The sequence below is a fragment of the Triturus cristatus genome, chromosome 12, assembly GCF_964204655.1.
Source record: "Triturus cristatus chromosome 12, aTriCri1.1, whole genome shotgun sequence".
NCBI lineage: Eukaryota > Metazoa > Chordata > Amphibia > Caudata > Salamandridae > Triturus > Triturus cristatus.
The window spans coordinates 430248902-430273611 of record NC_140595.1 but is presented as its reverse complement, the minus strand read 5'-3'; the positions used below and the strand labels follow the sequence as shown (position 1 = coordinate 430273611).

The following is a 24710-nucleotide window of genomic DNA, read 5'->3' as shown; positions in this document are numbered from 1 at the left end:
GAGTTCCGCGCTCTGCAAACTCCGCCCAGGCTTAATAATTAGTGACTTGCGTTATAATCCCTCAGCTGCTACATAAACTGCTGATTTCAATAATATAAACATTTTGCTGTTCAATTATGACACTTACAGACAAGGCAGTTCACATACCCCTATGCTAAAATAATCACTCACCATTTATATTACAACTTTTTCGTAACTTTGTTAGAGAAGAGCAAAGTTCACACCTATCACCAACTGTGAATTGTTAAAGAGTGCTTATGGGAAATTAAAATGTACATTAGGATAGAATAAAGCTGGCTATGAAAAGAAATAACAGGATAATAGCAATTATACTGAATTATCCCTTTAGGCACGCTTAAAGCAGATTATGAAATCACATTATTTAGGCAGGTAATTCGAAGAACACTAAATATCCTAAAACATTCGAGCTGACCAGGTTGCCCAAAAGAAGATGTAATCGTTTATTTGTATTTATTAAAATGAATGAATGGTGAATAAAAACAATTGGATGCATTGTCACATAAAGTAGCACCCACTGATGAATACAAATTACATGTGTTTGCAGCAGGATTGTAAAAAGACTGCCCAATACATATTCTATCTGTGCCCCAGAAATGAGCACTATGTGCTGCATAATTTGACGGGCTCTGCCCTGTGTGTCATTATGCCAAAATCAGCAAAATAATATAAAAGGCATGACCACAGTTATATACCTCCACTGGTGTAACTATATATTATTTTTCTACAGTGACGATAGGTACATCTATAACACAAATCGACAGACAGACAGACACATAAAAACACGCGTACAGCCATGCACAATAAATGTTTTATTACATTAAAATAGATCTCATACATTACTGCATTGTTACTTGTTCAAAGACCAAACCTTATTTGTACTCACACTGTCCTTGCTTTCGCTGGAACTGTTTTGGCTACCTGGAAAGATTGTAGAATCAATAAAAAATGATCAAACTGTGCAGTTTATCAATTATGCAAAGTGATACAGACCATAAGCCACAGAACACTAGGTATGGCAGCCTGTAAAAAGAAAGGGGCACTCACATTTAAACAAACTCATTGAAACCGGCATGAGTCCTATCAGCTTTTTCAGAATCACTAGCAAATCCCAGATGTTTCATTTGAAACAGGCAGTGGGACATTACCAGTGGCTGCAGGAGACCGCTGGCTCCATACCCAACCACATGGCCCATAACATTTGGTAGGTGCCTATGAGTCAATATGTTGAACATTAAGTCAGCTGTGATGCTGGCGCAGCCCTGTCTAAGAGGCCACAGCAGCTTGTACCACCCATCGCCCCTGTCATCGCTGTCAAAACAACCACTAACAATCTCTCCTGCCTGCAAGTGTGACAGTTCAGATTATTCCTGGTCCCCAAAGCTAAAGGAATGGCTGGGGAGGCAGGTATTAATATTTTTTTAGTTATATTGTATTTGTAAACAACAATTGTTCTGCTTATTTCTTACTTGAATGAGCAGTGCTACCATGTGGCAGACTGTCATAAGTGCAGTGTTGGCAATTAAGTGCCGGTGGAGAGCAGCGGAAACCACAGGCTCCAATTAAGCACTGTGCTGGCAGCAGCATTATTCCCCTCTCACCACACTTTACCTCCCTGTGACAGTTTGATGCATTTTCTGCCTTCCATTGCAAAGCATGAGGTCTACTTTATATTTGAAAACTACATTTTTAAAACACATTTAATTATTTATCTTGTACATTCACTTTACAGAGAGAGTCTATCTACCATATATAATCTATCATACATACCGTAGCTAAACTACAGTACCTATCTACTATAACTAAGCTAGCATACTTAACTATCATACCTAACCTACCATAAAATAAATAGCCTACGGTACCTAATCTCAAACACTTAAAACTCCGCCCAACATAAGGAGATGAGACTAACATTGCCCAGATGAGTCTTCATTTTCTAAGTGGAAAAATCAGGAGAGTCCATCTGCATTAGCATGGTTACTCCCAGGTCTATGTTACACTGTGTAGTCCATCTCCTGTAGGGAAATGGACAACCTCAAAAGTTTGGGGTTTTCCCCCTTCATCAGTTTTAGACATAGGAGGGGCTTGTGTTTTGCCTGAACAATGAAGTGAGTACCAAGCAGGTGGGGCCCAGACCACAGCAAAGGCTTCCCTCTCTATAGCTGACCAACGTTTCTCTCTGGGGGTCAACCTTCTGCTGATAAAAGCTACTGGTTGATCCTGACCCTCTGCATTAAGTTGTGACAACACAGCCCCTACCCCCCAACTCAGATGCATCTGTTTAGACAATAAATTGCTTGGAGTAGTCAGGACTCTGCAGATTGGGAGCAGTGCACATGGCCTGCTGGAGGTCATCAAATGCCTTCTGACACCTAACTGTCCACTGAACTTTCTTGGGCATTCTTTTCGATGTTAGATCATTCAAGGGAGTCAGTATAGACACACATTGTTTCACAAATCTTCTGTAGTACCCAGTTAGGCCCAAGAAAGCTCTGACCTGAACCTGGGTAGTTGGAACAACCCAGTCCATTATGGTCTGGATTTTGCTCAGTAATGGTTGAACCTGCCCTCCACCCACAAGGTGGCCCAGGCACAAAACCTTGCTCTGCCCTATCTGGCAATTAGCAGCCTTGATAGTGAGGCCTGCTTTCTGTAGAGCCTCCAAAACATTCTTCAGGTGGACCAGGTGATCCTCCCAGGTGGAGCTAAAGACAGCTATATATATCATCTAGATATGCTGCACTATAGGCTTCCAGACCTGTAAGGACTTTGTTCACCGGCCTTTGGAATGTTGTAGGTGCATTCTTCAAACCAAAGGGCATCACAATAAATTGATAATGCCCACCAGGGGTTGGAAATGCTGTTTTTGGTTTGGCATCCTCAGCCAGTCTGATTTGCCGATAGCCAGTAGTTAGGTCAATGTGCTTAGATCCTTGGCTGAGGCCAAAGTATCAATAAGCTCATCTGCCCTAAGAATCAGGCGAGCATCAGTCCTGTAGTCGACACAAAACCTCATCTCTCTTGTACCACCCTTGGTGTGAGGTTTAGGTACCAGGACTACTGGGCTAGCCCAAGGGCTATCTGAGGGCTCAATCACTCCCAGTTCCAGCATCTTTTGGACCTCTGTCCTGATGCAATCTTTGACATGATCAGGCTGCAGGTAGATTTTATTCTTAACAGGTAGACTCTCATCTGTGTCCACTTCATGGGTACACCAAGTGGTTTGACTGGGTGTCAGAGAAAACAAATGCCTGCATTGATTGAGGAACTTCCTACAATCAATCTGCTGTTGAGGCTGTCTGCCAAGACTACACCATCAACTGACCCATCATCAGGGTCCTGTGAGAGGAAGCCAGGGAGTGGGTCACTCTCTTGCTCCTGTCCCTCATCAGTTGCCATGAGCAAGCCCATGGCAGCCCTGTCCACAAAAAGTTTGAACCTGTTCACATGGAACACCCTATGGGGGCTACTAGGAGTGCCATGGTCCACCAAATAGGTGACCTCACCTTTCTGCTCAATTATAGTATGGGGTCCACTCCACTTGTCTTGGAGGGATGCTGGGGCCACAGACTCCAACACCCATACCTTCTGCCCTGGCTTATAAACAGTCACACCAGCCTTTTGGTCATGCCAGGCTTTCTGTAATTCTTGACTTGCCTCAAGGTTTTTGCTGGCCTTCATGTTATAAGCCATCCTGGAGCAGAGACCAAGTACATAGCCCGCAAATTTTGTTTAGGAGGTTTGAGAGCTAACTCCCATCCCTCCTTCACCAAACACAGGGGAACCCTAACTGGATGCCCAAACAGAAGTTCAAAAGGGCTGTAGCCAACCCCCTTCTGTGGGACCGCTCTGTAGGCAGAGAGAAGGCAGGACAACAGACCATCCCATTTTCGTGTAAGCTTTTCTGGGAGACCCATGATCATGCCCTTGAGGGTTTTGTTGAACCTTTCAACTTGCATTGTGGGTGATAGGGTGTGGTGAACTTATAGTTCACTCCACACTCCTTCCACGTAGCAGTTATGTAACTTGACATGAAGTTTGTACCTCTGTCAGTTTAGACCTCCTTAGGGAAACCCACTCTGGAAAATATTCCCAGGAGGGCCCTGGCCACCACAGGGGCTGTGGCGTTTCTAAGGGGTATTGCCTCTGGATACCTAGTGGCATGGTCCACCACCACTAGAATGTAGATGTGCCTAGATGCAGTAGGAGGGTTCATGGGACCAATTATGTCAATCCCATCCCTCTCAAAGTGAGCCCCCACCACAGGTAGTGGTATTAGGGGAGCCTTTGTAGTACCACCTGACTTACCACTGGCTTAACAGGTGGTACAGGAGCAACACAACTCCTTTGTGTCTTCTGACATGTAAGGCCAGTGAAAGTGATGGACAAGCCTGTCCCAAGTCTTGCTTTGGCCTAGGTGTCCTGTTAAGGGAATGTCATGGGCCAAGGTGAGTAGGAAGCGCCTAAACTTCAGAGGTATGACCAACCTCCTGGTGGCACCAGGCTTGCGGTTTCTACCCTCTGAGTATAGGAGTCCCTCATCCCAATAGATCCTGTGGGATTCACTGACACTCGCAGCAGCCTTAGCAGCAGCTTTCTGTCAGAGGGGTTCAAGAGACGGGCAGGTTTGCTGCTTCTGGCTCAGATCTGCCCTGGAAGGGTCCCCTATCCCCAAGAACTCAACCTGATCGAATCACTGACAGAATATCGAGAGTCAGAATATCGACCTACAGAAATATCGACGCAAGAATATTGAATCAAGAATATCGACATCCTATCTACATTATGGTAAGTACATAAATATCAGAAAAAAATATCGATGTCAAAAATATCGTTCTTAAAAATATCGTTTTTTTAAATCTTAAAAAAAAATTGCAAAATAAAGTAAAACATACATATAATTAAAAGAAACAGTTAAAAATATTTAAAAATGTTTAAAAATAATAACTAATACATATAGGTTCCGATTTCGATTCCGATCCGTTAAAAAAAAATTCTGTACGACTCGTACCCGTATTTTTTTTCCGTACGAATCGTGCAAGTCACGTCCGACCCGTGAAGTACGATTCGTACGGGAAAAAGTACGGATCGGCCCGATCTGTACGAATCGAAGCGGGAAAAGTTGTACGAGATGTACCCGGACACTTTTCCGTACGATTCGTAAAAATACAGTCCGAGTGTACAAGTACGATCCGGACCGGCTATCCGATTTACGAATCGTACGGAAAACGTCCCGTACACTGGAAATGAAGTTTGTACGACTCGTAGCCCGGGAAAAGTTGTTCCCGGGGTACGAGTCGTACAGGACCCCCCCACCCCGTATGTACGCACCGTACCCCCGTATGTACGCACCGTACCCCCATATGTACGCACCGTACCCCCGTATGTACGCACTGTACACCCCGTATGTACGCACCGTACCCCCGTATGTATGCACTGTACTCCCCGTATGTACGCACCGTACCCCCAGCGCGTACGTGCTGTGGGTATGGTGCATACATACGGGGGGGTACGATGCGTACATACGGGGGTACGGTGCGTACATATGGGGGGTACGGTGCGTACATACAGGGGGTACGGTGCGTACATACAGGGGGTACGGTGCGTACATACGGGGGGTGTACAGTGCGTACATACGGGGGGTACGGTGCGTACATACGGGGGGTGTACGGTGCATACATACGGGGGTACGGTGCATACATATGGGGTACGGTGCATACATACGGGGGGTACGGTGCATACATACGCGCGTGGGGGGGCCTGTGCGACTCGTACCCCTGGGGACTCAGCTTTTACGGCTGTTATTGGCTCCCGTAAAAAAAGAGCCGTACGGAGTGCCGTAGGGACGGATCGTACTTGCTGGGCCGTAAAACGCTGCTTACATACGTATGGACGTCGCGTACAGGCTGTTCCGGATCAGATTCATAGGGTTTTTTTACCCGTACGGTCTTTTGTCCGATTCGTACGGAAATAGGCTTTCTGTACGAATCGTACTTCCTAGGTTGTACGGACAGTTTACCGGGTACGAGTCGTACGGAGAAAACGCTCCGTACGACGATTCGTAGGGCCTTTTTACAGGATCGGAATCGGCACCTTAATGTTAAAATAAATTAAACATACACTTAATAATATTCGTAAATAATTATTTTAATAACTTATAAATTGTTAAAGCATTTTATAAATTGTAAATTCATATATACACATACAAAAATAATATAAATAAAAATATATATAACAAATTAAAAAACTACAATAGTTTTAATCTTTTTAAAATAAATTATACACAACATTAACTAAAATAATGCAGAAATATATTGGATAGCGGAGGGAATAAAATGACTATTCCAACTCCAAAGAATGCAACAGTAGGGAAAGTGTTGGATAGCGTGGGGGTAAAAATACCTATTCCAACTCCAGAGAGTGCAACAGTAGGGAAAGTGTTGGATAGCGTAGGGGTAAAAATTACTACTCCAACTCTAGAGAGTGCAACAGTAGGGAAAGTGTTGGATACCGTAGGGGTAAAAATTACTATTCACACTCCAGAGTGCAACAGTAGGCAAAGTATTGGATAGCGAAAGGGTTAACATTACTATTCCAACTCCAGTCAGTGCAACAGTAGGGAAAGTGTTGGATAGCGTAGGGGTAAAAGTTACTATTCCCACTCCAGTGAGTGCAACAGTAGGGAAAGTGTTGGATAGCGTAGGGGTGAAAATTACTATTCCAACTCCAGAGAGTGCAACAGTGGGGAAAGTGTTGTATAGCGTAGGGGTGAAAATTACTATTCCCACTCCAGAGAGTGCAACAGTAGGGAAAGTGTTGGATAGTGTAGGGGTTATAACTGCTATTCCAACTCCAGAGAGTGCAACAGTAGGGAAAGTGTTGGAAAGCGTAGGGGTAAAAATTACTATTCCCACTCCAGAGCGTGCAACAGTGGGTGATGTGTTGGATAGCGTAGAGGTTAAAAATAACATACTTATAAATTAAACAATTTTTTTAATTAAATAATGAATTAATAATAAATTAACATTACATTATTTATAAATACCATTAAAGTAAAATTAATAATTACTTTAATAACATTAAATTAATTCCCAACCTATTCACCAATAAACACCCAACCCACTAGCGCATACAAATGAACACAATTGATATAATTACCAGTTAATAAATTAATGAAAAGTCAATCACCAATTAATATTTAATTAACAATACATTATCAATACCAATAAATAATAATTAATAAACATTATTTACCAATTAATCATTAATTAACAATAAATTCATTATCAATACCAATAAATATTAATTAATAATGACTTAATTATAATAAATTACTTCCCACCCTATTCCCCTGTAAAAACACCACCCACTCCTAAACTAAATTACCACAATTGATATATTTTTCAATTAATCAATTAATATAAGTTATTTGCCAATTAACAATTAATAAACAATTAATTAATTATAAATACCAAATAAAAAGATTATTAATTAATGTATTATAATTAATTTACTTCCCACCCTATTCCCCTATAAACCCACAACCTGCTGCAATTAAAAAAACACAATGAATATAATTATCAATTATTACATTAATAAAAATTAATTACCAATTAATAATTAGTGGACAATAAATTAACTATCAATCCCAATAAATGAAAATTAATCATTACTTAATTACAATTAAATTACTTCCCATCCTATTCCCCTATAAACCCACAACCCACTACGGAGCTAAAAAGCTAAATTTAATTAAAAATAATTGATAATTTCTAAAAATTATGAAATAATTTACTATAATTAAATTACTTCCCACCATATTCCCCTATAAACCCACAATAAATAAATTACTTTCTACCCTATTCCCCTATAAATTCACAACCCGCTACGGTACTAAAACGCAAAATTTACTTTTAAAAAAATTACTCAATTCTAAAAATTTACTACATATATTTAAAAAAAATGCAGAACATAACAAAAAATGTAAAACACATACATATAAAATAAATACTAAAATACATTACACTAACATAAACATCAATATTAGTAACATCGATATTTTTGCTTTCGATATTACTAACATCGATATTAGCAAAAACTATATTTATTACCTTAAGGTCGATATTCTGGTTACCAATATTCTTGATATCGATATTCTGTCCCTACGATATTTAAAACTCGATATTTATGTAGGTCGATATAAAAAACTCGATATTTTGACTGCGTACCCAACCTGATCAGGTTGTAGTTCATCTGAATCTCAAACAAAAGGGAGGGGTCCTCCTAAACCAAAGGGACAGGACTCCAATATGACAATAAGTCAAAACAAAAGTTCCCTTGGTTATTGTTCAAAGCACACTATCTGTAACTTATGCCACACTCATGCTCAACATACCACTATAACCAGAAAATGTCACCAATTCACCAATGCCAATATGCAAATGTGCAAAGGTTTTATTCATAAAATTCTGATTAAAAAGATCATATAAAATACATAAAAATGAAAACACATCCAATATAACACAGTGGATTGGCTTCCAATATGGAAAAATAACACACACAAAGTCATATAATCATACACATAAAATACATTATGGGAGAGTATACTTAGACATTCAAATTTTGTCATTTATGGCACTAATCTGGCAACATTCCGTGGTCAAACCAGCAATCTGTACTATTCTTCTATTGACCAGGACAATATTGATTTAGTGCAATTGTTGCAGCAGCGCAATGCGTTTTGGTGGATTCAATTGTTCCATCCACCTTCTTCAAGAAAATAAACTTTATGTCTCCCAAAGCTTTCAATCAGAAATTATGGTGATTTGTCTGGCACTCCTCATGGGATCTAACTCCTCAAGGTGAAGCAACAACAATACAACAATACAATTCTTTGTTGTATCCAAACAGATTAATAGAGACAATGGATTTAACCCAGATCTTTTGACTGGGGGAGAATGTTTGCATTGTCAGCATTCCATCCATCATTTATTTGCTGTAACACTTTTCACCCTAAGTGGGATGGGTATGCCCAGACGTGGGTCCCTTGCTCACTGTGCCACTGGATTCAAGCTAGCCTGGCTGATGATGGGTGACATACCCTGAAACCGGTCCCAGGATTCTTGTTTCCGGTCCAGGGAGGACCTGGCCTGGCAGTTCGGTCTGGACTGTTCCCATGAGGCACAGGGTCAAGACTGATTTGCATATGGCTGGGTCCAAACTGGGGTGGCGTAGTGGGCAAAAGAACGATGGATTTAACCCAGATCTTTTGACTGGGGGAGAATGTTTGCATTGTCAGCATTCTGTCCATCATTTGTTTGCTGGGCCACTGCTGGCAGACCAGGGTTGATTTGGTGTAGGACCGAAAAAATGGTCCGAAGGTTTATGCGAGGTGGCCCGGCCCGTAATGAAGCAGGACTGGTCAAGGAGGGTGATGAGGGGCATGAGCGGAAGCAGACGAGCAGCCAATAACTTAGCGAAGATTTTGTTATCAATATTAAGAAGGGAGCGGGGGTGGTAGGAATCACGGTGGTCAGCCGGTTTGTCTGGTTTTAGGAGCAAAGTAATCATCGCTTCTCGCAGTGACTGCGGCAGGAGACCGTTGTCAAAGGCCTCATTATACATGGCGGCAAGACGTGGCTCGAGGAGCGCCGCATATGTTTTGTAAAAAGAAGCAGGAAGGCCATCGAGACCAGGGGCCTTATCGCCGGGAAGGCTATTAATGGCGGCAAGTATCTCTTCCTTGGTGAAGGGTTCGTCGAGATACTCACGATGATAATCCTCCAGCCAGACCAACGAGATTGTGTCAAAGTATTGCTCGAAGGCCTCGCACAGAGGAGGGGGCCGGCTGAGTACAGCTTTGAATAATATTCCATGAAGCGAGATTGAATCTCGCCATGATCAGTGGTCCTGGAGGGGCCACCATCCTGGAGAGCCGCAACATATGATGCTGCCTGAGGGGAATGTAAAAGGTTGGCTAAAGTCTTCCTGGGCCGGTCACCCTCACTGAAACGACGTGCGTGCGCCTCTCTGCCGAGTAACGCGAGTGTGTGGTTGGCCTCCTCGGTAAACTCCGTGTGCTTCTCCCGCAGGCATGCAAGAGTCTCAGGCCCAGGAAGGGCCACCTGGGCAGCGTCCAGAGCCTTAATGTCGGACTCAAGCTTAGCCAGGGTCGAGCGAATCGACCGAAGGACACCGGCCTGTTTGGAGATGCACTCGCCGCGGATTACGGTTTTGAAACTTTCCCACAGGTTGGACGTGGAGTCGACCGAGACGGCGTTTAGATCGAAATAATCGGTAATGGCAGTGTGAATTTCTGCACAGAAGACTGGGTCCCGGAGGGCATGCGGAGGAAGCCGCCTGGTGAAAGTGCGCTGCGGAAGGTGCGGGAAGCGAACCAAGATTTGGACTGGAGCGTGGTCCGAGAAAGTGAGTGCCATGTGGATGGAAGAAGAAACCCGGGTAAGAACGTCAGGTGAAGCTGTCCATCAGTCGATTCGGGACCAGCAACCCCGGGCCCCCGAGACACAGGTTCCCTCCTGGGCCTCGGGCCAGAGATGGCGCCAGACATCATATAGCGAATTGTCCACCAGAAGAGACTGGAGGAGGGCAGCAGCCCGCGGATGAGAGGAGTGAGGTCCGGAATGGTCCAGAGCTGCCGAAAGAGCGACATTGAAGTCACCTTCCAGAGAAGGGCCACCAGGCCAAGGGAGGAAATGAGGCACCAGACATTAGTGAAGAAGTCGGGGTCATCCTCGTTGGGGCCATATACTGCAGCGATTATCGTGGGTTGGGACGAGAGAGAGCCCTGTAGGATAACATGCCGACCATCCGGGTCCGTTAATACCTGAGAGGTTTGCCAAGGGAGTCCCCTACGAAGCAGAATAGACATTCCCCGGGAGTATGAGGAGTAGAAAGAGGAGTGGGATTCCCCCCAATGGCGCGACCGGAGATGGGAGGAGGACCCAGGTAGTAATTGAGTCTCTTGTAAAAGGCAGATATCTACTTTGTGCCATTGAAGATGTGAGTGGACGAGCCTGGCTTTACGATAGTCGTTTAGACCTCGGACGTTCCAGGTCCAGCAGACCGTGTCAGTCATGGCGTGTTGTGATGGGGGGCAGGGGAAGCAGGGCGCGCGGCCAGGTTGCATAGCTAGCAAATAGGAGCGCTGTGGTGCAGAGGGGGGATAGGCACGAGGAGCAGGGCGAGCCCCCGTGTCGTCATAAGAGACAGATAAGCAGCCTGCCGTACTGGGAAGCCAGGCACTGTATAGGGGCACCGTAGTGTTGTATGGTGAAGAGGGGGAGAAGGGCCATGCCTGTCAAAGTGGCAGGGAAGTCATGCACAGTCCTGCTGTGATGAGCACGTGTGGTGATGAGGTAATGCGGATTGGCTGGAAACAGATTGTCAGAACAATAAAACAACAATACAGTCATCTGGAACTGGAGAACATACCCATAACCCCCCCAACTCAACCCCATGTAGTCCCGGGTATTAGTGGTGCCCTAGTAGCGGGAACCAGGCAGTGAGGGAACAAGGAGGGCACAAGTGGCCAAGACCCAAAGTCCCATCCGCCATAACCATCCCAACACAACTCCCTGCCCCAACTCAGCCCATGAAGACATTTACCATACTGTAAACCAGAGGTGTACAAGGCAATGACCAGACCGGTGTAAACAGCAGGCACACAGTCTTGACCCCCACCCCGCCCAACTTCCCACAAAACCCGGAGAAAACATCAAAAGAACCCCCCACCCCACTCCCACTCCCACTCCAACCCCCAATTAGGTGTGACACCACCCCATCCCACCCTAGGGACCCACAACCAGGAAGAACAGAAATAACATCAAGAAAGGGAATTATCCCGTGAGGGCTTGGCAGGACTCGGCATACTCCCCTGCATGACAGCAGGGTGGCCAAGCTAAGGGACATCAGACATCATTCATTGGAAAGAACAAATGCGCACATCGGTGGATCAGTCATTTTCACTCAGGTGGTCAGTGGCGGCAATCTGAGATGCTGGATGAAGGAGAGCAGAAGAATTTGTTGAGTTTTTTGGCAAAGGTGAGGGCCTCCTTAGGGTCAGGGAACACCAGAGTTTTTGCCCCATGCCGGACTCTCAGCTTTGCCGGGTAGGCCAATGAATATGAGACCTCAAGTTTTTGCAGGATGCGTTTGGTAGGGAGGAAATCCTGCCGAGCCGCCTGGACCGTTGGGGAGTAGTCTGGGTAGAAAGAGAGAGAGTTGCCAGGGTAGGTGATCTTGCCCATGTCACGGGCCGCACAGAGGATGGCATCACGGTCCCGGAAATTAAGAATCTTGGCAATGATGGGATGGGGGGCAGCCCCGGTCCGGGGCATGGGCCAAGGGAGCGGTGTGCGTGCTCCACGATGAAGACAGAGGAGAGAGCTTCATTGAAGAGTTCCCTGACCAGTTGCTCCACAAAGTCCTTCATGCGTGTGATGTTGGTGGACTCTTTAACTCCCGTTATACAGAGGTTGCACCGGCGGGGGCGTGCCTCCAGGTCCTCATTCTTCTTACGGATGAGCACCAGGATTTTGTCCATTTGCAGGAGTCGCTGGTGGTCCTGGGTGGCAGCATCCTCCACATCTGAACCCTGGAATCGACCTGTAGGAGTCGGGCATCATGGGAGTCCACTCGGGCCTTCACTGAGTTCAGCCGGGCAGAGAGCTGGTCCAACTGGGAGGCGATCCCAGTGACCGTGGACTTAACGTCCAGCATAATGGCCTTCAGGTCGTCATCACGGCTGGGAGGCGCTTCCAGGAGAGTAGCGGGATCACCACATTCCGAGCCCACGCCGTCCTGGCGGGTCGACTGGCACTGATCGAAATTGATCTTGGGCAGCTTTGAATCAGACCTCCCCATGATGAGTGAGTTGTAGGAGAAGAAGAAGAGTAGGAAGTCCCAAGAGGGCGAGGGAGAGGGGCCACCAGGATAGACACCGGGCCGACCGGAGAACAGGGCCCAGCCCCCGCAGGGTGGAGGCGGTCAGATCAGCTATACAGAGGTGATTCAGCCCGGGGCAGCACACTGCTTGTAGTCCGAGACCGTTGGCAGACCAGAGAGGGCCCAGCGATGTGGTCACTCCAACAATACAGCACCCGTGGCCCAGAACAGCCTCCACCGAGCCAGCAGTGTGGAAGAAGTGCGCTTTGAAGGAGAGCACCCGGGGAGGGGGGCCTCAGGCAGGGCACCACAGTGCACAAAACAGCAGAACCAGGCCCCTGGGCAGCACCAGTCGCAGAGCACCTCAGCGGAGCCCCAGCTTGATGAGGGCCCTCCGATGAGGGTGTGCAGGCTCCAAGATGCAGGATGACCACAGCCCGGGGACCGGACATGGGCACCCCAGGAGATCTCAGCGGACCTGGCCTCCGCGGCAGCAGCGTAGGGTGTGCGAGTGTAGGTGCTTCACCTGTAATCCTTGCGGCAAGGTGGTGTGGGCTGCTGCCCTGTGCTGGGTCCTCAGGTCCCGCAGGCAGCAGCAATGGGTGATTGGCCCAAGCGTGAGCACCGCAGGCCCGGAGCGGGCCGCCTGATGTTAGTTGTGGCCGGGCCGCAGGGTGCCTGGCAGGAGGTAACGGCAGCTGGGTCGCAGGACGCCGAACGCACTGCCGGCAAGCGGGGGGCAGGAGACAGCACACCGGGAACAGGCCTCGTTAGCAGGGAGACGTGGGGGGTTCGCCACTCACGTCACAGGACCCGGGCGCTCGCGGCATACCAGCACTGCAGATGCGCAGTGAGGGAAAAGATGGCGCCCAGGCTGCAGCGTGCCCGGCGGTGCAGCCCACGGGCCCCCACCCTGCCAGAGAAAGCCGTTGCAGACGCGCAACTCACTGGGCTCCGGGCAGGAAGGAGTCCGCTGGTGTTCCGCCGGCACCGCTGGCAGCAGGATCAACATGCAGCTGGGGGGGGGGAGGTGATGCAGGCGCCGGCAGCTGCAAGGTTTCCCCTCGGCGTAGGAGGCCGGGCGGCGCTCACAGCCCCTGGAGAGTGCTGGAGGGCTGAGATGGTAGCACACCACGCACCACAAGTCGCCTTATCCGGATCCACTCCACTATGCCAGGTAAGTGGACGATGTCTGCAGGATAATTTCGGATTTTGACGCTTGGCCGGTGGAGCCCACTCAGAGTGCAGCCATCTTGCAGCCGGCCAAGCCACGCCCCCACATTTCTCCAAGTATGATTTGGTCAGGGGCCATAAGATCCTCTGTCACCATAGTGACACTTGCACCTGTGTCCCTGTATGCCATGGCCTCCTTACCATTGAGTGAAGGCTGCTGTCCATATTTGCCCAGGCTGCTGGGACTGACAAGTAGGATGGCAATATCCATGCCACCATCACCGACCAGCACAGCCTGAGCTGGAGTTCTGACTACTCCAGTACCCATATCAGAGCCCAAGGTTAACCCTACTAATACCTTGTTCCCTGTACCACCACTTGTACTTGTGCTAGGGGGCACTGTTGCCTTAGGGACAGTGGCGGTAGGAGGATTGTCCTTGGCTTTTGGATCATCAGCATCTTTTGTGCAATGGGTCTTAACCTTACAAAAGGAACACCAAGGTTTCTTTTTGCCTTCACCTTTGTTGGATTGTGACTCCCCCCAGATACAGGTTTTTGGGGCCTTGATGAAGACTATTTTTTATCTTTACCCTTGTCCCCACCCTTTTCTGGAGTTCTAGAATCATGTTTCTTTTGGTCACCACCATTGTTATGGTTTTTCTGCTTCACCCTGGTTCCGACCCACTTATCTGCCTTTTTCCCAATTCTTGGGGAGAAGTCAGATCAGTCAACCAGGTATTGATGGAATAACTGATTTTGGCAATTATTAAGGATCTGCTCCCTCTTAATCATACTGTACAATCCCTAAAAATCATTCACTTTGCTGCCAAGCAACCGGCCTTCCCGAGCCTTAATGGCACTATACACAAAGTCTACCCAGTCCTGATTCTGTGTCTTCTGGGTGTCTCTGAACATAATCCTGTATTGTTCAGTGGTTAAGCCACACCCATCAATGATAGCACTCTTCAGAACTGAATAATTATCAGCACCCTCTTCTCTAACAGTGAGGAGTTTATCACTACCTTTGTCAGCAAAGGAGAGCCACAAGATAGCTGCCCACTGCTCTTGAGGGTCCCTCTGAACTTTACAGGCCCTCTCTGAAGTAGTTATCAATTTGTAGATGTCATCCACAACATGGCAGGGAGGCGCAATCTTTTTCAGGTTCCTATTAGCAAAGGAATGTTTCTTAACTCTAGGGGCACTGTTGCTGCCACCATGGGACTTTAGTCCCAACTTTGTTCTAGCTCTCTAAACTTCTAGGGACTCATTATCAAAGGCCAATTGGAATTGCCTCAAGTTCAGGAAATTGGTACTCCCTATCATAAGAGTGGTCCCTCTTGCTAGATACAGAGGTCCCTACAGACTGTCCTGAGTGATTAGACTCTGCAGAGGGAGATCTAGATCTCCTTGGTAATCTCTGCACTCTTCCAGGAGGAGTAAAGAGAGGGCCCTCATGGCCTCCCCCACTCTCCTCGTGAAGATCTGTGTTATCCAGGTGAGAACCATCAGGTTCTCCCTGGTCAGGGATAGAGCTTATGTCATAAAAGGTGTCACCCCCTGACCTGATTTTTTTCTCTGTCCCACCCACTCTGTCCTGCTCATCTGTCCCAGGAGCCTTCCTTAGGTCATCTAATAGTAACATCTCTATCAGACGTTGAGTGTTGGCACTTCTCCCTGTCTTTAACTTTCTAGAGGCACACAGGGCTTTCAATTCTTGGAATAAAAGCTCACTGTATCTAGAAGGCAGGGAGCCACTGGCATCTCCTTTAGTAGACATACTAAGGGGTCTATTATGATGGTGGGCGGACTACCCTAGTGGTGCTGGGACCGGCCGCCAGTGGTGCGGAGGTCCCTCTGTGCCAATTAGGATGCGACCGCCACCATGGCGGTCGCATCCTGTATATTTAACCTTGTGGCGGGCGGTGCTGTATTCAGCACCCGCCACAATGTTAAACGGGCATGTTGTGCATTTGCATGCACAACGTGACAGGCACCGCATGGTGCCTGCCACCTTGTGCATGCAAATGTCGGTGGTACCATGGGCACCCCCCAAGTGCAGCCACCCACCCACCCCCCAACCCCTTGGGGCCTGCAACGGGTCCCCAAAGGCATTCTCCGCATGCCTTTCAATGGCGGAGTCCCCGCCATGCAAAGGCATGAGACCGCCGTCATCGTAATATGGATGGCGGTGCTTGGAAGCTACCGCCACCATATTGCAGGTCTTTTTCACCCGGTAGGTAATCGGGCGGATGCCTACCGGCGGAAAACCAGCAGACGGTCTTTCCGTCCGCCTGGGTCCCCACCGCCATCTGGCGGGGGAAATGTTAGGCGGGCGGACAGAAATGGCGGGTGGATTGCCACCGCAATACGGGCGGTGGCGATCCACCCGCCATCCTAATAGACCCCTAGGTGTGGTGAGGTGTTGCACCTACCTAACCTAGTGGGAACTTAACTCTTTGAGGTTGGAGAAAAGGTGTGCTAAACCCTTGACTTACCCAACACTAAGTTCAGTAGAACTTACTTATTTTAAGCTACTATTATATGTACCTAGTACTAGTGGTTTTTCAGTTAATCAATCCAAAGATTTATCTGGTAAAACAATGCAGGCTTGAATCCCAACTGCTGCACACCAATGTGAGAAGTTGGGCTAGTATATGCTGTCCACTAATTAAAGTAGGCACCTTGCACCAGTCCAAACAACCCTAATGGTGATTTAAAAGGTCAAGAAAACCTTGGAAACCTATCCAACTGGTAGCTGTGGAGAGCAGCCTTCAGACTTAGACTTGAAGGAATGTTAAGCAGCTGTTTTACCAGAATGCAACCTTCTAGTATTGATTAAATGAAAGGAGAACCACACAGTAGTTATAAAAATATGTGTTTATTAACATAACACTATCTAGTATGACACAGTATCTCCTACACGGAGATAATCACAAAGCACACAATACTGTAGCACAGAAATAAAAGTAAATAGTACAAATACACAGTGGGCCCTAGGGGGATGCCAAACTATATACTAAAATAGTAGTATAAGAACCACGACTCGAGTCAAGACAGTGTCGAGAGAACGTAGAATCGCTGGGCCCCCAAGGAACCAACCAAGGTGAGTAAGTAGGGACCCCATGGAGGACGGGTGCAGGGTGGGAACACGACCCCGTGCTCCTTACAATTCTATGGGAAAGTCGAGGTTGACGTTTTAGAGTTTAAGGACCCTTCCCAGTGGACTTCCAAGAAACCCCGTAGATCACTGAAGGTGCATAGGGCTGAGGTGGTGTCGGAAACCGCCGTCGATCTCAATGGAGGACTTCAAGAAAGTTTCACTGCTGTAATGAAGAAAAGTGCCCGTTGGAATTCAAAGGTGGATTCTTGTTGAAGAGGACCTGAAAGCAGAGGGGACAGAGTCTGGGTCATTTAAGAGTGACCAGGGGCTCGGTAGTTGAATGCCCACTGATGTCGGGTGCTCCAGGTGTGTTGAGGGAGTACTTAACTCTGCAGCTACGGGGACCAGGAGACATCGAGGACAAGAAGGAGCCAGATAACAGCTGTTCCACAAAGGGTGTCGAGTTTTGAGGATTGTTGGTGTCCAGCGGGAGCACCAACAAGCCTTGGCAATGGCAACCCACGCAGAAGGTCAAAGAGGGTTACAGTTAAGACCAGCAAGGTCCAGGAGACTCACCACAGCAAGGAGTGTCAGGGCAGGCCTGCAGCAACCAGAGGAGCCCAAGAAAAGCAAAGTTGACCCTCAAGTGGACTCACAGGCCGGAGGCACAGGAGTCGCCAGAGGACCTCGAGGGATTTCCCCAAACAGCAGCCCATGGAGCACTCGGTGTGAGAAGGCCAGAGCTCTTGGTAGGAAATGGTGCCAGAGGTTGGGGCTACTCAGAGCCAAGTGCACTTTTTCGGGAAACGCCAACAAGCATATCCACTTGCAAATGTATGCAGTGCACAGGGATGCAGGCCCCACAAGGGATTCTGACCTCAAACTTGGTGAGAGGGCAGCTCAGACCTCACAGGACAAAGAAACCCACCTCCTGTGTTGCTGAAGCCTTCAGAGTCCGTAGGAGCTCAGGGTCAGCAGACCGGACAGCAATGTTGTGGTGCCTGCGAATGCAGGAGAACATCTCCTTCACTCCAAGGGAGATATCTTCAATTGTCCTTGATGCTCCACAGGTCCTGCACAGAGCCTGTGCGGTACACAAGCACAGACAATGTTTCAGCCTTAAAAATAGACGAAGTCGGGCCCAAACAAAGTTCAGCGAAGTCCAGAGTGTCCACACGGTCGAAGTTCAGTGGTTTCTGGTTCAGACTCTTGTCCACGTCAAATCTAGGGTCGTTCAGCCAGGTAAACCCATTTGTACCCACGGGAGGGGGTTGGACAGTTTCAGGGGATCCTCCGAGGGGAGGGTCTGGACAGTGGGGAGATTACTCCCATGTCCTTTGTCCAGTTTCACGCCAGAGTAGGAGCCAATGGCTCCCAGGACTGGTTTGAACTGTACTATCCACAGGCACACCAAATGTGCCTCTCATGCAGACGTCCGGTCGCTGGCAAGCGCACCCACCCAGGCCCAATACACTAAATCCTGTCTAGGAGATGGTCACACCTCCCTGTGATAGGATGCCTATTGTTCTGTCTTTCCCTGCTCTAGTTTGGCTCTGCAGCAGGAGGGCAGAAATGTGTCTCTGGTCGTCAGCAACCACTTTGTGCTGTCCGGGACTAGAAGGCTGGTACCGGGAACATCAGAGACCTCACGAAGCTCGCTTCTGAGTGGAACACTGGTTACTGGTGTGGGGGTATGATTCCACAATGGTTGACACCAAACATGACAGGGTTTGTTTCAGCCGTTTTAGAGTTGGTCATCATGCAGTCGCATAATGCCACTCTATATGTTGTCAATGGCTGCTTCACTAACAACCTGGGAGAATGGACTCCGTAGGCTGCAGGGTTGTCCTGCTCATGTAGTGGCACCCTCTCACTTAGAACCAAGCACCCTGCCTTCAGGATTGTCAAGGCCTGCTATAGGGGTGACTTCTAGGTTTTAAGTGTAGTGACCCTTAGATATAGTAAACCTATATCTTAAGTAAGTGGTGCATGCACCAACTTACACAGGCTGCAATGGCAGGCGTTTAGTTCCATTTTGCATGGGCTCTCATGGGTGGCATAATACATGCGTCAGCCCATGGGAGGCCTCTGTGGTACCTATGCCCTGGGTAAATGGGTACCACATACTAGGGACTGGCAAGGGTACCCCAGTACCCAATCTGGAGTGCACCAAAATACATGTCATAACAGTTTAGGGAGAAAGCAGATAGACAGGGGTCCTGATGAGCAGGATCCCAGTCAGACTAGTCAAACACAGTATTACATTTAGCAAAAAGTGGGGGTAACCATAAAAAGCAGATCCTACTTTCCTACAATAGGCTTGAACAGCAGTTCTGATATCAGTTTCTTGAAGAAATAGTTAGATTTCTTTTTTATGAGAGAGCAGGTACCAGGTCATCTTTGTTTTTTGGCAATGTGTTTCTTGAGGGACAGGCTGATGTCCAGGTTGAACCCAAGTAATTTGACACTTGGTGAGAGTTAGTGTTCGAAGTCATCAAGTTTCACGTCATTTGTACTGTATCTTGTTCGTGGTTCTCGGCAAATAATAGAAATTCTGTCTTAATTGGTTCAAGCTTCAGGAATTTCCTTGACAGCCAGGTCTGGCTGATTAGTAAGCAGTCTTTGAGGTGTTGGATGCCTGAAGAAGAGGAGACTTTCAAGTTGAGTTGTGTATCTTCAACATATTGGTGAATCTCAATGCTGTTATATGTGAGTAGAGCATCAAGCAGCTTCATCTTGAGGTTCAAGATGACATGAGACAGTATGGAACCCTGGGGGACGCTGCATGTGATAGGGAGCTTTTGTGACCTGCAGGTGCCCATGTGAACAGGCTGGTGTCAGTTGTAAAGATAGGAGAAGAAACAGTGAAGGACACTGCTGGTGAATCCCATTCGTGACTCAAGGTTGTGTATGTGGGTGGGATAGCCGACTGTGTTGAAGGCAAGTCACAGGTCCACCAGTATCAGAAGGAAGGGGACATCTTCATCTGTGGTTAAGAGAGCATTGTCTACAATGTGTAAGGTGGCGGTCTCCGTGCTGCAGCATGATCTGAAGCCAGACTATTAGCCGTTCAGGAGGTGGTTATCTTCTATGCGATCTTGGAGTTGAACATAGACTGCTTTTTCAACAATAAAAGTTTATGAGAGGAATGGCAAAACAAAACACTGACATAGCCAAAAGGCTCAGGGGCGTAACACAGGCCCCCGCATCCCCTGCAGTGCGGGGGGACCCAAGAGATGCAGGGGGCCCCCTCAGCACTGTACTCACGCCGTAGAGCTCTGGATTAAATCCGGAGAGGGGGCCCCTCTGTGTACCTTGCAGGGGGGGCTCTTCAACTTTCGTTACGCCACTGAAAAGGCTGGCAGTCAACGCCTCACCCATTGGATTTGCAAACGCTTGTAAATTCCAGTGATTGCTATGCTAGCAGAGGTAGAGTTAAACACCCACCTGGTCTTTAATTTGCGCAATGCGCTTCCCAGTCTTACACTTCTGATGCTCTTTTTCAAACCTTACTGTGCGGTAAATGCCATTTGAAAGGATGTATCTAGTTCATTCCATGTGTGTTCTTCCCATGAATTCCACCTTTGGTTGTTTATTTACACTGTACCTGTTTACAGGCCTATTGGGCAATCAGGCAGTGATGTTAGGGCTGGTCAAACAGGTCAGTGTGTGGGCCTTTTCTCACTGTGTGAGGGGCTGTTTTATGGTGTGGTGGGCTGGTTTGAGCTTTTGAGTTTCCAGAAATTACCAGCATTTTTAAATCCATGCCGTCTCATGGAAAACACCTATACAACATTTTTTTTACAAGTTCAAAACTGACCCAACTTGCAAACATGGGCCACTTTTTAGCTAGCTGATTCACTAATGGGGGCCACTTTTTTTTGGTGCCTGGGCCTATTTTCTGACTCAGTCCAGCCTAAGTCGTATATTTTGACTTACTGCAGCCGGAACATGTGTTCTGAACGCCAGAATCTACTCGCCCAAGAAGTAACATACATAGTTTGGAATTTTAAACGAGTGTAAATTCCGCCTTCCATAATGTGCTGACTAGGCCTGGGCGAAAATTTCGTTCCGTTCGCGGAAATTGCGATAATTTGACATTTTCGCGTTCCGCGGAGAGCGCGAAAATGTCAAAAATTCCGGTTTCCGCAGCTTGGCGATAATTTGTTTCTTGCTCGCGCTATAAAATAATACATTCTCGCGCGCGCGCGATCGCCTTACCTGAATCCCTGCGTTCGCCGACAAGTTTTCTTGATCCGGTCGCGTTCTCCATGAGATGTTGTATTGTTTTTAGCCATTTGCGCTGTCTCGCGACAGTTCGCGCCCGCAGTGACGTCATGCGTCGCGCGATCACGTCTTTCTTCTCGCGATCATGCACCGCGAGAAAACTCAAAACAAGATGGCCGCGCCCGCAAGCAACCACATGGGTAAGTTGGCGACCCGCAAACATGCAGAAAATATCGCGAACATGCCGGAAAAAAACTTCCGCATCTTCGCGATATTTCCGCTTGTTTGCGATAATTTTAAACATTTTCGCGATAATTTGCGAAAGTTAATTTCGCAAATTCCGCCCACCCCTAGTGCTGACTGTGCCCTAGCTGATGCAGGTGCATTCATTCCCTTAATGTGTTTCCATAAAATCTGAAGACACTGCCGAGTGCCCGTGGGGAGTCTGGTTGCAGAATGTGCTGTGCTTCTTGACTGTAATAAAGGATAGTAATTTAGTTTCAGAAACTCTTAGTGCAGGAGTTCTGTGAAACGAGGGAGGCGCGGATTCTGTGCAGCCGCTAACAGAGATATAAAGTATTTATACAGCTATCAGGAGACGTGCTCCAGTTCTCTCTGCTGCGAAAACAGCCTCTTCGATGTCTGACGGTGCTAACACTGATTATTGTGTTTGTATTTAATGCACGTCTATGTCATGTTTCTATTATGTACGACTCCTCATAATCAAATAGATAAAACTATAGGCCTGTTTGCTGCTAGATCTAATTGCTCTGATACATTTTCTAAGTGAAGCAATAAGTAAGTGTTTTATCTCTCATATTAAAAACTTTGATTTGAATTTGAAATGTTATTAGGTGTTTACCAACGTTCACAAATCTGCTTTCAGGGAAATTGCAACAGTGGTGGAATGTGCTGACTTTAATAGGTGCTGCTAAGTTATTTCTGCCTAGTACTTTTGAGACTCAAAAATACATTTAAAAAAAAAATAAAAAAAATTGCTGACAAAATATTTTTCTACATTTCTACCAACAGATGGTGGTGGGGGCGGCGTGCGTGCGTGTGTGTGTGTTTTACTGGTGTGTGGCCCTGCACATGTTTTTTCACAAGTACATATACTCCTATATAAACTCCTCACGTTCTTTAGGGGAGAATTAACATATATTTTTAATAGTCATTACTCTGCAATTTTAAGCTTTCTTGGGTGCATCAACACAGCGCGCAGACACAGTGCTTCAGTTACAAACAGATAGTATGCCCAAGTGTGTTTTGTGTGTGTGTAAGAGTCAGTGCGCGCACATCTCTGTGTGTTAAGACCTAAAACAAAGGTGCTGGGACTTAGATAACTTGTCAGGGGACTCACATTTTAGTAACTGTTCTTGATACATTGTTGCCATAATTAAGAAATAGGTTTGTGCAGGAGAGTATAATTTATATGCTCGAAAAAAGCCACTTGCACTTTGGAATTACTAACCCTGATACAAAGAATTCGGATTTGGGAAATGAATTACATGGCTGCTGATCAATTGCTGGAGCAGCGGCTTTTAAATGCAGGTTGACATTTTTTTAAGCCAGTCGCAGGCATTATGGACCGACTGAATACCTAATGGTGATAAGTGTGTGGACTGTCTTGCACAGGTTTATATATTTATTTTTATAACATCATAAGTGCGGTCCAAAAGGTTTTAGTTCATTCTTGTTCACAGTAGCCACTATGACAGATGCAAACCTCAACAATGTGTGTTTGCTGGGGACTAGAGCACTGGGGTCATGCTGAGCTGCGGTTGCCTGTCTCGGGGCGTCCCTGAGAATTGCAGTGTTGTCACTGAAGATTTGCATCAGGTTGTCGGATAGTTTTTGTGTGAGTGCCACATTTGGTACACTAGTCACAAACATGTTTACTTGTTACCAGAGGAGTTTTAATGCATTCAACAACGCGTTTGTGCGAGTATCACTTTTTGCTCTGCATATGGCTAAGTTGCAGCCTTTATTGTGAAAGTGACATGCAGTTCCATCAGATGCCACTTGCAGTGGCTTTAAAAAGTTCTACATCTACATTTCAAGAGCTAAACATCTTGCAAGAACCCAGAACCATTTGTCGCGCCTTTGTTTGGATGGTTTGGGTCTCTTTTTCTACCTTGTCCACTGCAGCAGAAGTGGCGAGGAGCGGCTGTTTCAGGATGGCAAGGGGTCTTCAGGGGTGGGTAAGCTCTTAACATTGAAGGCAGAAAGGAAGTTATCTTCTTGTTCGATTCTTTACCAAGGAACCTGGAGAAATATGAATGTTTCGACCTTTTATGGTCAATGTGTACTGTGTGATGAGGTTGCTCTCTGACCTATAGAGAGGTTGCCCCTTGATGATGTAAAGTTTAGGGATTTATTGGGAACAGCAAGTTGAGGCACATGTACGTTTTTTACACAGATGTAAGTTTGTAACACATATGTAAGTTTTCAACACAGATGTAAGTTTGTAACACATATGTAAGTTTTCAACAATTGTGAGTAGCTCAGATTGTCTATGCTTCCTACAATTCCTTGAGTGTAGGTGTTCTGGGAGTCATCTCCTCAGATGGTTAACTCCACTAGGATGATGGAACAGGTCAAGGTAAAGTCCAAGAGATCAGTAGGGAAGCACCAGATGAGTTTCTAAAGGGGTGGGACATGGCTGCAGTTAAGTAAATCTTTAAAATATTCATTATGTGGACCTGTGGTTTCTATGCGGGTAATAGGGGACAGGTCAGTTGGTGCTGCAGCTTTCACAAAGCTGATTCCCCGATTTTTAAGCGGATGTTGCAACCATCTGGGGGGATATCTAATGTGGCTGAATGAACAGATTTTTTGACCCAAGTTCCTGTTACAGCAGGGAGATGATGTGCATATTTGACAATGATGTCTTGAGTGTTTATGAAATGTTGACTAAATAATTCAGAACTTTACTTTTCATCTCAAACATCACCAACACGTGACTCTGAAGCGGTAGGTAATCTAACCTAAACTTAAGCATGGGAAACAGACAGCAGAAGTGACACATGACCTAGGAGGCAGATACTGGAATGTTTTTCTCGACCTTAGTAAAATATTACATTTTTTGGAGTAATGAGCTCTGTTTCAAAGTGTCAAGCAGGTTTTTTTTCGTTTAACGTAAAGCAGTGTGTAAACCAGTGCTTAATTTGAGCCGGAGCTTTCCGGTGCTGAGCACCGGTACTTAATTGGTGTCCGGTGCTCGGCATCGGCACCTAATTGTCAACACTACACTTAGGGCAGTCTGCCACAAGGTGGCACTGCTCAT

The 24710-nt window shown here is 46.7% G+C and overlaps 1 protein-coding gene across 1 annotated transcript in view; it reads right to left on the bottom strand.

Moving 5' to 3' along the window:
- The window catches only part of LOC146776065 (polycystin-1-like protein 2), an 865077-nt gene that overhangs the window by 584620 nt on the left and 255747 nt on the right, over window positions 1-24710 (bottom strand). The window contains exon 9 of the mRNA XM_085637447.1: window positions 905-939. Within this exon, the coding sequence (XP_085493573.1) occupies window positions 905-939 (35 nt within the window). The remainder of the gene's footprint in view (window positions 1-904; window positions 940-24710) is intronic.